This window comes from Palaemon carinicauda, chromosome 4 (genome assembly GCF_036898095.1).
Source record: "Palaemon carinicauda isolate YSFRI2023 chromosome 4, ASM3689809v2, whole genome shotgun sequence".
NCBI classification, from domain to species: Eukaryota; Metazoa; Arthropoda; class Malacostraca; order Decapoda; family Palaemonidae; genus Palaemon; species Palaemon carinicauda.
This window is the reverse complement of record NC_090728.1, coordinates 196,450,540-196,468,682: the sequence shown is the minus strand read 5'-3', so window position 1 is coordinate 196,468,682 and position 18,143 is coordinate 196,450,540. Positions and strand designations below refer to the sequence as shown.

The window sequence follows — 18,143 nt, the reverse complement described above, 5'->3', positions numbered from 1 at the left end:
CATCTTCCACTCCTCTTCCAACTCCGACTGCCCCCTTGTTCCCAGGACATTTGGAGTTCATGGCATCCACGAAAGCATTCATGGAAAATATTCATGCAGAGCATAAGAAAGCTCAAGTGTCCTTAGAGTCGAAGATTGAGCCCCTTCAGCAGGCACTGAAGTTCAAGGCTCCACCAGTCTTAAGTCTTTCAGACTGTTCTGCAAAGAACCCTTGGCATTACACAGAACATATGGTTCTCAGTGAGGGGTAACTTCATATTGGTGAAGGCATGGGCTCTAAACCAGTTTCGGATTTAGAGTTTTACTCCTCTATTGAAAAGTATCCTTTATTTTATGTTAGGTTAAATTCCAAACAGTCTACTAGGGATGATACGATTCCCAAGGAAACGATCATCTTAGACCATGGTAACGCTCAAACCTTGTTGGTTAAGGAGCTCAAGATGGCTGAATTTACTAATACTCAATTTTCTGCTTACTTTCCCTCTGACTCAAAGAGTTTGGATACTGTCAGGAAGGCAGCAGTGGAAGGTAAAACTCTGCCAGTGCTTGAGGAGACAAGACCATTTCTCTTGCTCTCCCATATGACTCTGATAGTTGGGAAGATGTCCAACACACCTTTACAGTTGGCAAACTGGATAGGAATATCGGAGGTAAGCAGTTTAATGAGAGGTTGCCCAAGATTCCTGAATTCCTATAAAAGCAGAATTGGAGGCTAAAGAAAGACTGGCAGCTTCTTTGTCACACCAGTCTTATCTTGAAATGCTAATTGGGAACTATTCAAAATCTGACCTCTTTCCTATTCTAGCCAAGACCCAAGCAACCTTCCACCTTGATCTACATATTTTCATTTTAGCCAGGAGAGCCTGGAGAGAGCACATACTACCAGCGACAACTATTAGGTATAAGACTAGAAAGTTAATTGACTCCAACATCTGGGAAAAAGATGTTTCCCCAAAAGGTGGTAAAAGAAGTCATGAACAGGGCAGCTCACGAGAACATGAGCCTTATGCAGAAATGGGGTATGTCCTCTAAGAACAATTTACCCCTGGAGAAGGACCTCAACCTAAAGGCAAGAAGCTTGGGAGAACATTTAAAGGAGAGAAAACATTTCCTGCCACAACTGCCACAGCTGCCACTATTCCCCAGACAGTGTACATGGTTCCCCAGCAGTACACTGCATATTCCCCAGACTTCAATCCCGTTTACGAACGGACCACTACCATATCTCGCCTTGTTGGAGCTCAAGAGAAAAAATGTAAGTGGAAAGGGAAAATCTGGAAGAGCTGGCCAATCTAGGGGCCGAGGAAACAGATAGATTGCATAAAGGAGCAGGAGCTCCAAAACAACGAGGAGCTTCCGGTAGGGGGAAGACTCAATCACTTCAGGGATCAATGGAAATTTGATCCTTGGCCACACAGCATAGTCACAAAGGGACTAGGCTGGAAATGGAGACAAAAACTAACAGTTTAAGAGGTTCTTCCAACCCACAACACCATTCTTGGAGGAATATGTGCAGGATCTCCCCCAGAAGGGAGTTATCCATTGCACAAAATCCATGAACTTTCAAGGATGTCTATTTTGCGTGCCAAAGAAAGATTCTGACGATCTTCGAACTATTCTGGACTTGTCCCCTCTAAACAAGTTCATTCAGAACAATAAGTTCCAGAGACTAACTATCTTGCAAATACATTCTCTACTACCTCTAGGGGGCCTACATCGTCTCCATAGATCTTACCAATGCTTATTGGCATCTTCCGATAGGTCAGCACTTCTCCCCCATACCTTAGTTTCAGATTAGCCTAAAAGGCCTACATATTCAAAGCTATGACCTTTAGGCTTAGCATAGCTCCAAGGATTTTCACAAAACTTGTTGAAACCATTGGCCACTAACTCGGGAACAAAGATCTTCAGGTGAAGGTAAGCCTCGACAACTGGTTAGTATGGGCTGCGACGAAGTCGAAGTTTCTTCTAGTAGCTCTAGAAGTTATGAAATTTTTTCAATCTCTGGGCTTCCAAATCAACCTCGATCAGTCCAGTGGCTAGGTCTGCATTGGGATTTGAAGTTACATCCTATCTCTGCCTTAGGCCTAGAGGAAGGAAATCGCAAGTACAGTCAGGTGTCTGCTTCATTCGAAGACGATCACCAGATATCAGGAAAGGGCTTTGGGTTCACTACAATTTGCAGCGGTTACAAATCCCATCCTGAAAGCAAGACTCATGGATGCCAACAGAGTCTGGAGAAGAAAGGCATCAAATGCTTGAAGAGATCATTGCCACAAAACCCCAGCTCTACTGTGAAAACAGCTCAAGCCGTGGTCCACTGTGAAGAGCTTGTCGACACACATGCCCTTGAAATTTCCTGCTCCATCAGTGACAATCCACACGGATGCCTCAGAACGAGGTTGGGGGGTCATACCACCACCAAGAATATACAGGGTCAGTGATAATTCACATTTTACAATTCCATATCAACATTCTGGAAACTATGACAGTGTTTCTTTCTATGAAGAGGTTGAACCCAAAGAGGAACTCACACATCAGATTAGTTCTCAACAGTAAGACTATAGTCCACTGCATCAACAGACAGGGTTCAAGATCTTCTCAGATCAATCTTGTACTATTGACCTTTCTCTCTTTGTCAAAGAGGAGAAACTGGCATCTCTCTGCAGTTCCCTTAGAAGGGGTTTGCAATGTAACGGCAGGTGCCCTATTAAGATTCAAGCCTTTGGAAACAGAATGGTCCCTGGACAAAAAAAAAATCATTCTGTTTCATTCTAGAGCATGTCCCCGAACTGCAAATAGATCTCTTTGCAACAAGCTTCAACAAGAAGTTTCCCCGTTATATAGCACCGAATTTAGATCCAGAAGCAGTAGGGATAGATGCGACATCACTGAATTGGAACCAGAGGACTCACATTTACCTTTTTCCACCGTTCAATCTCCTCATGAAGGTACTAGACAAACTACGCACCTTCAAGGGAGCAGCAGTCTTAGTGGCCCCCAATTGGTCCAAGAGCAATTGGTACTCTCTTGTTCTGGAACTTAATCCTCACCAGATCCCTCTACCGTCTCCATTGCTGTCCCAGGATGTTCAACAGGAGACTGTCTTAGCTTCATCGGGGATAACAAAAAACCTTCAGCTCATGATTTCCTTGTCCTAACTGCTAAAAGAAAATACGGAGTTTCAAAGGAAAGGATTCATTTCATAGAAGAATACAAGTCTTCTACTACAAAAAGACAATATTTGTCCTCCTGGAAGAAGTGGGTGGAGTTTGTTAAGAGACATAAGCCCAATTTGAATACAATGGACTTCTACTTATAAATCTTTATCACACTCCATGAGCAGGGTCTGGCCTCCACAACTATTTCCTCATGTAAATCGGACCTAACCAGACCTATCGCTTATTCTTTTGATATTGAACTCAACAGCAAACCGTTCAATAAGATCCATAAGGCTTGTGCTAAACTGAAACCACATGCTCCCCCAAAAACAATCTCTTGGTCTTTGGATAAAGTCTTGCAATTATCCTCCTCAATCGATAACTATTCTGCTTCATTGAGGGATCTTACTCAAAAATCAATCTTTTTACTAGCTATGGTTTCTGGTGCTAGAGTCAGCGAGATTGTGGCGCTATCAAGGGATGATGGCCGCATTGAATCCTAGGAGTAGGGAGAAATTAATTTATACTCGGATCCTGCATTCCTGGCTAAAAGTGAACTCCTTATGAAACGCTGGGGACCTTGGAAGATTGTCCCTATAAAGAAATATCCTTCTTTGTGCCTTGTGGAATGCCTTAAAGCCTACCTGCCAAAGAGTGAAGCTTTTGAAGGTGAACAACTTTTTAAAAGGGAAACAACAGGATCTAATCTCTCCCTGGAACAACTGAGGTCCAAACTCACCAATTTTATCAGAAGGACTGACCCTGATAGTATCCCATCAGGTCATGATCCTAGAAAAGTTCCCTCCTCCTTAAACTTCTGCCAGTATATGTCCTTCGAGGCTCTCAAGCCTATAGTGGATAGAAGTCTTCCAGAGGGTTTTTCAAACATTATTTGCAACAATTGGAGGAGATTAAACACTTTGTTGTGGCTGCTGGTAGTGTGATTAAACCAGCCTCTTTGTGATGTGCATGGACTCTTATGAACTGTATCATACAGGACTGTTACAGTGCACATAGTGCGGGTTGAAAGTTCTTCTAATTTGCATTATGTTATAAACTATGTTTATATTGAAGAGTCAAAAGGTGACCTTATTTTTCCATATGGAATGATATTATTCTATTTAATACGATGTTACTGGGGTAAATATTTCTTATCTTTAAGCATAAAAAATGTAAATATTGTTGCACCAATTCTGTTACATTTCCTTGCTTTTGGAAATAATAAAAGACTACGTCTTTTTGCGTTTCCTTTATATGGACCTAATGTTTCTATATAAAAATTAGTGTACCTGATCTTTAACCCTCCTATTACAGACTATTTCTTAGTCGGTATGTGTTCTTACATAAGTGTCCTTGATAACTGTCCGATTTCAATACAGTTTACAAAAACTTTCAGAGTACACTCATGGAGGTGGACTGCTGTCCCAAATAGTTATATTTGGAAGTGTAAAACAAACCATCATTAGATATATTGATTGTAGAAAAATTTTAAATCCTCTATAATTAGTGAGGTTGACACAAAATAGCACTTATGTGGTTGAACTCTAATGTGCCACAACTGAGAATTTTCAATTCTCTGGTACACTTCCATCAGGACGAAATGGCTCGAACCCAAAAAAGGGATTATGACATATGAAAAATCTATTTTCGGGTGAGATAGCCATGTCGTCCTGATGGACTGGCCCATTACTTTTTATCCCTTCCTAATTCTCAGTGTGAGGCCATATTTCATACAATGGCTGCTGCTGGAATGGCGAACCAGCGAACGATTTACAGTAACATACTGGTATCAGAGTTGTAACGGCTCTCCCACGTATCCAATCCTATCCCGTATCCTTGAGACAAGGTTCACTCTATTCAGGGAAGGATAGCCGTGTTTGTTTTAAACATGTCCCTGTTACATACACGATATCTTTAGGGATATTAGCTCCAGGAGATGTAACCCTGTAATACCTCTACAAGTAAAATTCTCTGGTATATCACTCGCAGGAAATATCCCAAATAGAAAGCTACCTAGAGGAACTTCCATCAGGACGACATAGCTATCTTATCCAAAAATAGATTTTTCTTGTCAAAATCTCTTTTAGAGCATTATCTAACAATGACCAACAATCTCTTTTTTGGGCTAATTGTTTTTGTTGTGCTTCAAGGTTTAGATTTACCATGAACACTTCCCTCCATATTGTTGTCCAAAGAATATTAATGCAGTTACACAAACAGTATGTCATGAATATTACCAGTGCCATTTTTTCCTCATGATTATGTTATATGCATAATTTTGAGGGGTGTCAGACAAAAGGAATAAACAGCCATTTTAGGGGTAAAGATAATTAGTTAAATATACTGTACTACTGCAATGTCAGATTTAGAACTGCTCCATTGGGTCCTTTCTTCTGAAACATAACTGGACCCTGAAACCTTCACAAGCTTTACAAATAACAATACTTTACCTTTACTCTTTTCAAGAACACATTTAAAAAGAAATTCTGGCTCCACTACATAACCACTTAAAATCCTACTAAAGTACTGTATAAGAATTTAAGAAGTGACTGCGATAGCCGCTACACTTGGTTAATAAAAATGAACGTGTAACTTATGACATTAGAAGCTGTCATACCATATTATGATACTGTATATGGTTTAGATTTTCCTTAAAAAATCATTGATCTGTTGCTTTATATAGGCTATCTCTGCCAAGTCAAAGTGGCTGAGACAATATGAAGGGCAGATCTCATTTCTTTCACATTTCTGTTAGGACCTTAACATCTTCAAGATTGCTGTTACTGTTGAGACTGTTGCCCTACATTCCTGATATCATAAATTTATCATATAATGCAGTTATTGTTTTAAAACTGCTATTCAATATTCCTAATGTGTGACTACTATGCAATAATTCCAATATTACTAGTTTGCTATCAAACATTCCCCTTTTAATGATTTCAACATTATCTAGCATTAATATCATGAAATTTAGCCAACAACAGTAAAGTCACCAGGCTCCTGGCCAGCATTTCAAACGTTATGAGATTGTTATCTGACGTTCTGACATGTGAAACTGTAATCTAACATGATAACATGTAAAATTGTTAATCAACAATCCTAATGTTTCAAGAATTATTTCAAAACATTCCTAGCTATCTGTCATAGTTTTCGTTAGATACTGACCAAGATGCTGAGCTACTTCAAGTACAAGGCGAGGCTCTCGATTTTCCACTTCAAGAGCATTCAAGATTGGAGGAAGCTCCCCTTTGAATTGGACATCTACTACGGCACCAATGACAGCTGTAACTTGACCTGCTTGAACTCCAACAGGAGCTGAAAATAGGCAAAATAACTAATCATTAAAATGGTAAAATCTATATACATGAAGGAAAACATTATGGCTATACTGTACACCCCATGGAAGATAAATTCTTATCAGCATTAACAGTTATTTAAAAATGAAATCATATGCATACCTAAACGATTTGTTAATGCTATGGCAAATATCAATTTACATGCAACAGACAATGTTTAAACAATCACCTAAATATTACAATTTTCAAAAATAATTTGTAATTTTCTTAAGTAAACAAACCTGAGTCCTTTAATGAGAGACTTATCCTTTGGAGAGAGTAAGTTCCTATAACTTGACTGGCTTGTTTACTTTCTTGGGAAATGTCAAAGTGAAAATGATGGCTATTGTCAATTCCCTAACCTGGGCATGAAGACGCAATAGGTGTTAGGCTAGGCCTCTTTGGAGCAAACAGAGTTAAGACGAACCTTGCTGTCGTTAACTGACTGTTGAGTGATTGGCAAAATGTGAAGAAGAGAGAAAAAGAGGAAATGTCTAGGATCCTTAGGGATGCTGGAGGGCATCTCCGAACGTTGCCTATGGACTAGGACTGTAAGTTTCTTATCCAACTAAATAGCAAGCCATTGGAGTATATGACATCTTAAATCTCTCTTCTCCTAGAATTAGCAGCCTGCCTATGCCATGACGCTCCTTGCAAACATCATCACATACGTTGATTGGGAAAAATCAGATGGTCGGGGAAGGCAGTACAGTTCAAGCCTGTATGTACGGAGACCTTACATGTACATGTGAAAGGCAACATGGTTGAAGACAGTACTTGTGGAGACCTTGTGCATACACGTGAAACGCAGTACATATAGTAAGGATACGGTGTGGCACCTCATGTCTAGGCATGAAAAGCACTCAGTACTGTTAGGAACTGTAAACAAGAAGACGTTGCTCGAATGCATGAAATTCTGTTGTGCATAGAATCCTGATAAGCGCACATGCAAGAAAGGCAGGTCAGTAAAAGACTGTATATAAAGCCTATGAGCATAGACGTTATGAACATGGAGACAATGACCATGGAATTTTGACTCTTAGGATTCCCTGTGCATGTGATGTCATGGGGACTGCCTTCAGACCGACGCAAGCATGAGTAGGATGTCAACACATGCCTCTTTCCTATCTCTCCCGTAAGAGAGAGAGAGAGAGAGAGAGAGAGAGAGAGAGAGAGAGAGAGAGAGAGAGAGAGAGAGAGAGAGAGAGAGAGAGAGAGAGATAGTCCAGTAAAGGGAAAAGAAGAGCAAAGCCCTCCCATCCTAACCAGCTGTGCATTTCTGGTATAGCACTGTTCCTCCCACAACGAAAAAACAGTAAGAGTCCCTCATGCGCAACTCCTATAGATCTGTCTCCCTGGGCTTCTTCGATGACATCTTTTACACATTCATCTAGAATCAGCACGAAGACTCTGACAAAGGTGATGCGAAGAAGGAGGAGGAACTTGAAGTTTGCCTTCTAAGAGGTCCTCCAGGCCATTGACAATGCTCCAACATAGAAAGAGATCACATGAACTCTACTAAGAGATCGCACAACGAGGTAATACATCCTTAGTACCATTAAGAGAACGGGAAGAAACGGACGTAAAGAAGGATGGCGCCCCTCCTCCTCACAATTTGCAGCAGCAGGACTGACAGAGCACATTGGTTTCAAAGGAAAGTCAATTTCTTAAGTTATGTTTCGACATCACCAGACATCTCATACAAAAGTTAGTCAAGCAAAAGTGTTCCTCCTTTGTCAATGCCATGGCCCCTAAGAGAGCTGCTCCATCTTCTCAAGTTACCGCTAACCAGCAGAGGAAGATCATAACTTAGAGAGAAGGTAGAAATTCTTGATAGGTTCATTATTGAAAAGTTGGACAACTTTTCAATAATATACAGAGGCTCATATGAAAATGAAATAAGAATAGCAGAGTCAATTTTTATAAAATCTAAAAAGCCACAACTTAATCAAGAAATTTCTAGCTTTCCTTTGAAGTTTGCCTAATTATGCCTTTTCCCATTCTAACTTAGAATTTATTTGTTTGGTTACAATATTTATGTACAGCTTGCTCTTTATTGTTTTACTTTCTTTTACCCAGGAACATGATTATGAACACAGAGATGTTTGAAACGTTGTGATTTGTTGGTGACGGAAATAAATTTAAGAATGTTTGGCGTTGTCGTAATTCTCCAGTTCCTTATTAAACTGAGGTTCCCTTCCACCCGCTCAGTATCGGATATTATTATTATTATTATTATTATTATTATTATTATTATTATTATTATTACTATTATTATTATTATTATTATTATTATTATTATTATTATTATTAAAAGCCAAGCTATAACCCTAGTTGGAAAAGCATGATGCTACAAGCCAAAGGGCTCCAACAGGGAAAAATAGCCCAGAGAGGGAAAGGAAATAAGGAAAGGAAATGAGGAAACAGATAAGCTATAGGAGAAGTAATAAATATTCAAAATAAAATATTTTAAGAACAGTAACAACATTAAATTAGATATCTTATATATAAACTATAAAAACTTCAAAACAATCAAGAGGAAGAGAAACAAGATAGAACAGCGAGCCCAAGTGTACCCTCAAGCAAGATAACTCTAATCCAAGACAGTGGAAGGCCATGGTACAGAGGCTATGACACTACCCAAGACTAGAGAACAATAGTTTGATTTTGGAGTGTCCTCCTCCTAGAAGAGCTGCTTACCATAGCTAAAGAGTCTCTTCTACCCTTACCAAGAGGAAAGTAGCCATATCATTACAGTAGTTAACCCCTTGTGCAAAGAAAAATGTTTGATATTCCCAGTGTTGTCAGGTGTGTGAGGGCAGAGGAGAATGTGGAAAGAATAGGCCAGACTATTCAGTGTATGTGTAGGCAAAGACAAAATAAGCCGTAACCAATGAGAGGGATCCAATGTAGTACTATCTGGCCAGTTAATGGACCCAATAACTCTCTAGCAGTAGTATCTCAACGGGTGGCTGGTGCCCTGGCCAACCTACTACCTATAGACGTAGCATCGGAAGGGTTTCACGACTGCAGACTGTCAGTCTGTTGACGAGGAATCATTCAATGATGTCAAACCACAGATGGTGAATGCTTGCTGGAAACTTATCAGAGTGTGTCAAGGACTTTGCCAGCTTCAGTCCTTACAAAGCTTTCCAACAGACAGTCAAGAAGATTGTGACTTTGGCAAAGAGAGGGACAGCTAAAGGCTTCCAGACAGTAATTGAGGACGAAGTCTTGGAGTTGCTTGATGGGCATGACAATGAGCTGACTGAGGAGGAACTTGCTGAATTAGTCCATTCAGCAAGTCAGGAAGGCCTAGGCTGATGAACCTGACGAAGAGGATGAAGGCTTCACAATTGAGAAGCTGGCAGATGTCAAAGATGGTGGGGATGGTGGGGGATTGAAAAATATGGCATACAACATGGACCCTTCAATGGTGTGTGCCCTCAAGTTCATGCATACCATGGATGAGGGTATTTTCAGCCTACATGAGCATCATGGATGAAATGAAGGCAGCGATGAAGTTGCTCCCCAGCACGATGCTCTTTCACCTTTGTATGAAAGGACCACCTCCTCCTCCACTGCATATTCTGCTGAATTTCAAACCCCTTTTCAAACAATCACAGTGGAGCGCCCACTAAAAAAAAGTGATGATAAGGGAGTAGACAATTCTCCTTCCCTTGCACCAGAAGGGTAAAATGTTTTTCAGCAATTTTTACATTTGAAATTTACTTCACGAATGTACATGTACAAAATAAGAAAAGAAAAATGGGTAGAGTTATAATTTAGGGAATTTGAAACTTTTGAAATGAATTATTGTATATAACGGATTTTGAGCGAAGCGAAAAATCTATTTTTGGGTGAGATGGCCATGTCGTCCTGATGGAAGTTCCTATAGGGTAGCTTCCTTGGGTATATTACAACTACAGCGATATTCCCAGAGAATTTACCTTAAGGTACCCAGAATTCTAACTCCTGGAGCGAATATCCCTAATAAAAGAACCAGGGATATCGCGAAATATCAGAGGACGTATTCTTGACACGCCACATGGCAATCTGCACCCCGAACAGAGATAACACTTCGGAGGGGTCAATTGGCAAGAAAACGAAAACAAGAAAGAAAAAGGGGAGCCGCTCGCAAGGCTCTCTCTTCTCCCGTTTCGTAAGCGTACATTGCGCCGATCCTGGCGCCATCTGTATTCCGATACACGAGGTGCTACAGATACTGTATGTAGGGAGGGGACTTACTGCCCTTTCATAGAAAGGGAAGGGCGGGTCCATCAGGACGACATGGCCATCTCACCCAAAAATAGATTTTTCGCTTCGCTCAAAATCCGTTTTTTGGGCTCAAGCCATGTCGTCCTGATGGAAGTATACCAGAGCATTACTGTATCTGTGGATTCTCAAAACGTGCTGTACTCCCCGGAGGTATTTCCCCGGTCGACTAGACCTAGAGACCTAAGATGTTACCGTTATAAATCTTTTCAACTAACCATAAACCATGTTAGAGCTTCCTGCCCCCTACAGGGAAGAGTCCTACTAGACTCTGGAAAAGTCTCGAAGAGTACATATACCTATGTATGAAAAACAGGCAAGCCAATATAGTGGTCTCACCCTATATTATGTAAAGCATAGTTTGTAAAGAACCACTGTGTCAATATGAAATATCGACCAGTTCTCCGTTCAATACTGTATTGGACAAAGGTTTATATCGCGTAGGAGGAAACTTGTATATCCGCCACCGTCCCCTTAGGGGATGGAGTCCTCCCGCTAAGGGAAAGCATAAACCATGCAAAATTAGCTTGCATAAAGGAACAATCTATTAGAATTATCCCAGATAAATATACATAGAATGAATGCTCAATTATTATCAATAAATTGACACAGGTGAAGGAGACGCAAGGTTCTCAAGAACAAGTTTATTGACAGACAATAAATAAACAGGTTAACAACAATTATATATATATATATATATATATATATATATATATGTATATATATATATATATATATATATATATATATATATATATATATATATATAAGAGGAGGATAACCAAAAATTTAAGCATAAGTATGATAGTAAACAGAAACTTGTTTATCTGAAAGAAAAAACATTAGTGCCACTTTTAACATACCGAGGTATCAAAGTCATAAAAGTCTGTATTACTAATCAGTCACATTAGGGTTAGAAATGCTCGGCACACATGTCTGCACTTATGCTAGGTTCACCTTTGAAAGTGGAACAGTCAACGTGGGCAACCCGGTGCCCTCACACTTAGTTTGTAGCACAGTATGTGACTACACACTCACCCTGGAATTAATCGTCCCAATTAAATCCACTGTTCCTCGCAGAGTTAAACAGCGGGGTTAACGACGCAACCCACTACTACCACAGACCTCTTTAGTTGCTCCACTTGCTTCGCATAGTGACGAAAGAACACTCTGGAAGACTTCCAGCCAGTGTATGAACGAAGATGTTCAAAATCCACACAATTAAAGAAATTTAAGGATGAGGCAACTTTCCTCGGATCGTGACCTGCGGGTGTACTGTCAGGATCCGCTCTGCGAATAAAATATGTGATTTTCGCCCTGAGTTGTTTCAGTGATAAATTTTAGCCTGATGTTTCTCCCCTGAATAGTTGACCACCCTTGAAGTCTGAAGTTCTACGAAGATAGACCTTTAGGCATTCTACTGGACATAGAGATGCATCTTCTTTCAGAGGGCAGATTCTCCAGGGACCCCACCTGTTGGTGGGTAACTCGTTCTTGGCGAGAAACGTAGGATCCGGAAACAGGTTCAGCTCTAACCCATCCAAGAACTGAACACGACCTTCCTCTCTCGAGAGGGCTACAATCTCACTAACCCTGGCCCCGGACGCGAGTGCAAATAGGAAAATAACTTTTTGGGTCAAATCCTTTAACGCACACTCCTCATTGTTCAACAGTGAAGCGAAATGAAGAACTTTATCTAAAGACCATGAAATGGGCTTTGGAGGTGCTGAAGGTCTGAGCCTAGCGCAGGCTTTCGGAACTTTATTAAAGATCTCGTTAGCGAGGTAGACCTGGAAGGCATATAGAATGGGTCTTGTCAAAGCAGACTTACACGTTGAAATCGTGTCAGCTGCCAACCCTTGACCATGGAGGTGGATGAAGAAAGATAAGCAGAAGTCCGTCGAGATCTCCTGCGGATTCTTCGCCTTGACAAAGGCCACCCATTTTCTCCAAGATGACTCATATTGCCTTCTAGTAGATTTGCACTTATATTCCTCTAAGAAGTCTATGCTGTCTTCCGAAATCCCGAAACGCTTTCTCACCGCTAGGGAGAGAAAATCATGAGCTGCAGGGTCCGGGTTTTCTGTAATGAAGCGCAGACAGTCATCTTCTGGACTCGCTGGGTCAGAACTGGATCTGGTAGCGGTGGAAACTTCAACCGTAGTTCCAATGCCAGAGGGAACCACACGCTGTTCGGCCACTTGTGGGCCACTATTGCCGCTACTCCCTTGAAGGATCTCAGTTTGTTGAGGACCCTCAACAGAAGGTTGTGAGGAGGGAACAGATAAATCCTGGACCATCTGTTCCAGTCGAGGGACATCGCGTCCACTGCTTCCGCCAAGGGGTCCTCGTACGGGGACACGTACAGGGGCAACTTCTTGTTGTCTTTCGTCGCAAAGAGGTCTATCTGCAGTTCTGGGACTTGACTCAAGATGAAGGAGAACGATCCTGCGTCTAGGGACCATTCCGACTCTATCGGTGTGAACCTGGATAGAGCGTCCGCTGTCACATTGCGGACTCCTTGAAGGTGAACTGCCGACAGGTACCACTTCTTCATTTCCGCCAGTCGGAAGATGGCCAACATCACCTGGTTGAGAGGTGGCGACCTTGATCCTTGTCGATTCAAGCATCTTACAATCACCTCGCTGTCCAGCACCAACCTTATGTGGATCGAGCGACGCGGGGAGACTTTCTTCAAGGTAAGGAGCACTGCCATAGCTTCTAGAAAGTTTATGTGAAATGTCTTGAATAGATTGGACCAAGACCCTTGGGCCTTCTTCCGATGAGAATGACCTCCCCACCCCTCCTTCGAGGCGTCTGTGTTAATAGTCACCGACGGGGGAGGTGGCTGAAGAAGTACCGACTTCTTTAGTTGTCTGGCTTGGGACCAAGGCCTGAAAAGAGTACGTAGACGAAGCGGAACTGGTTTTCTCAGATCTCTTCGCCCGTTTGATGCATAACTTCTCCAAACTCCGGTTGCATCCTTTAGCTGTGCTCTTAGCACCGGGTCTGTTACCGAAGCAAACTGGAGAGAACCCAACACTCTCTCCTGTTCGCGTCTTGATATCCTTTCGGAATCCAGAAGTCTCTTGACAGAACCAGCTATCTCCTTCCTTTTCTTCGCCGGGATGGAGAATTGGTGTGACATTAGGTCCCAGTGGATTCCCAACCACTGGAACTTTTGAAATGGAGAAAGTCGAGACTTATTTCTGTTGATCTTGAAGCCTAGATACTCTAGGAACTGGATCACCTGCAGGGAAGCTTGCAAGCATTCTGTCTTGGATGCTGCCCACACCAGCCAGTCGTCCAGGTAGGCTACCACCTGAATTCCCTTTAGGCGTAATTGTTTGAGAGCTACGCTCGCAAGCTTCGTGAAGATCCTTGGGGCTATATTTAGCCCGAATGGCATGGCTCTGATGGCGTATAGTCTTCGTTGTAGCTTGAACCCTAGGTAGGGGGAGAGTCGACGATTGATTGGAACGTGCCAATAGGCGTCTGACAAATCTATGGAGACGGTAAATGCCCTCTTGGGCAGTAAGGTCCTTATGTGTTGCAATGTTAGCATCTTGAACTTGCAGTTCACTATGAACTTGTTGAGTGGCGACAAGTTCAGAATGACTCTGAGTTTTTCCGAGTCCTTCTTGGGAACACAAAACAGCCTCCCTTGGAATTTGATGGACTTTACCCTTCGGATCACTTTTTTCTCCAACAGTTCTTGGATGTACTCCTCCAGAACGGGGGTGAAGTGTTGGAAAAACCGAGGGCACAGGGGTGGAGTGCTGTACCAGCTCCAGCCCAGTCCATTCTTGAGTAGGCTGTGGGCCCAGGGATCGAAGGTCCACCGATCCCGAAAATTCTGAAGTCTCCCTCCTACCGGTATCATCTCACTTGGACTGCTGTCCTGAGGTCTTGCCTCCCTGACTGCGACCACCCCTGAATCCCCTTCCCCTTGAGGGGCGCCTAGACGAGCCTCTGGCTGCTCCTCTAGGCTTTGCTCGAAAGGAAGTTGACTGCCCTTCGAACGTTGGGTTGAATGCCGGGGACTGTGTCGACACGGCTTGGGGTACCCACTGGAATGTGGTCGGGGTTTGTGCCACCATCTGGGGCACTGAAGGCATAGGCAATTGTTGTTGCTGTTGCTGTCTAAATGGCTTGGCTGGCCGAGAGGGTAGCCTAGTCCTCTTAGTCTTCCTTTTTAGTTGGGGACCCTCATCCGGGGAAGACTTTCTCTTCATAGACAGGCCCCACTTCTGGAGAAGGTTCCTATTCTCCGTGGCGGCCTTATCAACAACCTCCTTGACTGATTCGCTAGGGAAAAGGTCTTTGCCCCAAATGTTGGAGGAGATTAGTTTCCTTGGCTCGTGCCTCACCGCAGCCGAGGCGAACACAAACTCCCTACAAGCTCTCCTCGCCATGACGAAGCTGTAAAGATCCTTCGTCACTGTGGCCAGATGAGTCTTGGCCACTACCATGAACATCTCATGGACCTTGGGGTCACTTGCCATCGTCTCAAGAGTGGTCTGAAGAGACATTGAGGCAGCCAGTCTTTCTTTCGTCTCGAGCTCCCTCCGCAAAAGAAAGTCAGACAGCTTAGGGAGGTTCTCACAGAACTGACGTCCGGCAATATCAGCCTCCAACTTCCCGACTGAGAAGGTAAGATGGACGTCCTTCCAGTCTTTGTGGTCCATAGGTAGGGCCAGCGACAAGGGTTTACACTCCTCCAAGGAGGGGCATGGCTTGCCAGCCTCGACTGCTTTTAACACAGCCGCAAACCCTTTCTGCAAAAAGGGGAAGGCTCTAGCAGGAGAGGACACAAAGGAAGGGTGCTTCTTACTCAATGCAGCCACCTTTGAGTTCGTGAAGCCCCTCTCTTTCATCGAAGATGATAGCAAAGCTTGAGCCTTAGCATGGTCCATCACTATGACCTCCTTCGGCTCTGTCTCCTCCTTTGAAGCTGGTTCCTTCCTCAAACGGACATAACAGTCCGGATATGACCCTTTGCTGGGCCAGAATTCCACCTCCTCTAGGGGAACTAAACCCAACTTATCCGACATGACGATCTTTCCGATCGTCATCGGCATGTGCTCAGCATATCTCCACGGGTTAGCATCTGAGCACAAGGGAAGGTCTTTCACGTTGAGCCTCTTCTGGGGCCCACGTGATGCTGCAAGCCTCTGCATCTGCAGTTCCATTGCAGCCGCCTTCTCATTATTCTCCTTCTGCATCTGTTGGATCATTCCAACAATGGAGGAGAGGGCCTGTCCCAGCTCTACTGGGAGAGCGGACGATGTTGAGGGAATAGGTTCAGGGACCTGAACCGGAGCAGCCGACGCCTCGTCGACCTCTTTCTCTACAATGTCTGGAGCTTGATCTTCATCCTGGCCTTCTGCCAGGAGGTCTTCCTCCAGACGCTCGGACACGTCCGACATCCTGTCGTCCAACTGGATGTCCTGCAAGGCGACCGCGACTTCAGCATCCACCGGGATCTGAACTAGGGGGATATCCTCTTGAGGCTGGGGAATCACTGCATCAGCTGATGCCCTGGGGAAAAGGTAAGCCCTCATCTTCTCACTTGGAAGATAAGGTCCAGAGGTGTTCTTCTGGAAACCCCTTACCCAGGTACGAAGCTTCTCCCTTGCTATATCCCTTGACTCCGCCGTCCTAGGGGAATCAAAAGCCTCAGCAATCAGGTTAGTGCACACGGTACATACCTGAGGGTCCCAATACCGGAGATCACCCTTGGAGACAGCGCATGCTGCGTGCCTCCTACATAACTCATGTCCGCAGAAGTTCTTGCTGCGGACGTTGCAGAAAACACTTCCGCACTTCGGATGGTCCTCCTGTAAAGAGAAGAAATTTCCATGAGTATCAAGTGAACTACGTATCACTGGATATGCACAGTTTAGCATAACAAAACAGAAAGGAAAGACACACACTTGTGTTTCCCGCACAGTCAATTGTTGCAACCTTCCAGATAATAAAATCGTAAGGTTAATCTGTCCTAGAGCAACCAATGAAAAGTTTCCAGAGGAAACAGGTGTAGCTCACACCTAAGGTATGATTTTAAAATACCGGATAGTAGACAAGAAAGAACTCCCTTTCTTATCTGTAAGGCAACACCAAAGGGCTGTGCAAGACAACACAAAAGTGTTACAAAACACAGTGTTGTAACAATACTATACTATAGTTTTCTCCCTACAGTATATGCTATACTGACGAATACTGGTACAGTAGAGAAGGTAATGTGCCGGCCGGCACTTGCTGGCCGGCACTCACCATAACTAGCTTTAAAGTATACTACTTAACAGCTATAAGGCGGCAGAACGCTGGTTCAAATGCATGTGCCGGCCGGAAACAGCTAGTGCCGACCGGCAATGACTGCCGGCCGACAACTACATAAGGTAGCACCCGGCTGCCGGCCACCGCTCGTAGCGACCGGCAGACAATGGCGTGACAATAGCCGGCTGGCAAAGGTATACAACCGATGCCGGCCGGCAGCAAAAGAACCAGAGAACTCCGACTGCCCGGCTGCCGGCCTATGTGGCCGGCAGCCGGCTAGGGTACAACACTAGAAGAAAACAGAATGGATGCCGGGATAAGAGAGTATACTACCCCAAAGCCCGGCAACCCGAAAGAGTGCACATAAGGAAGGGGAGAATCTAATTCAGGCTTCCTGACCAATGCCGTCTGGCTCTACAGACAGACATGGATGAGGGACCAAGGGAGGTCCGGGCAGCACTCAAAGCAGAAGACCTTTGCCGGCCGGCACACACTGCAGGCCGGCAAGGGACTGAGTTAAATCCACATCCTAACCTATGCTAGGTACAGACGAAGAATGACGGACAGTACTGTAACGGCTAGGCCATTACAGAGAAAAGAGGGGGAAGGGACGAAGAGGGTCCTACCAACCTTGCTTTAGTAATGAATCACCCGCAGCCAAGAAAACTCATCTTAGCCTAAGGGAGATCCGAGGAGGGAGGCCAGCAATACTTGCCAACCCCCACTGAACCAAAGCAAGGAAGGTGTTGCTATTCCAAGGGAAAGGATCTTATCCTCGCCACCAAGAACAGCAACAAGGACTAGTCTGCTAGATCACAAGAAGAAGGAACATCTCGTACAGAAACCTTCGAAAGTGACCTAAGGAGGCTAAGCCTCCTATGTCTGCGTCAGACTAGCGAGGGAGTCTCAACCCCAAGCCAGACAAACACAGACTCAGACTAAGAACTCTGATGTTCTGCCCCCTCTCTGAAGCCAGACTTACTGGAACAGGAAGGAACAGTAACACCCTAATATAGTTGTATCGAAAGTTAATTCAGATAAACCATTAGGGTTAAGCCCAAGGCTTAAACAGAAGGAAAGGGATTGCACACCT

The 18,143-nt window shown here is 43.7% G+C and overlaps 1 protein-coding gene across 2 annotated transcripts in view; it reads right to left on the bottom strand.

Annotated features, from left to right (window-relative positions):
- Positions 1 to 18,143, bottom strand: part of LOC137640318 (uncharacterized) — a 406,862-nt gene that overhangs the window by 322,978 nt on the left and 65,741 nt on the right. For both annotated transcript variants that reach the window (XM_068372950.1, XM_068372951.1), the window contains exon 3: positions 6,327 to 6,476. In XM_068372950.1, the coding sequence (XP_068229051.1) occupies positions 6,327 to 6,476 (150 nt within the window). The remainder of the gene's footprint in view (positions 1 to 6,326; positions 6,477 to 18,143) is intronic.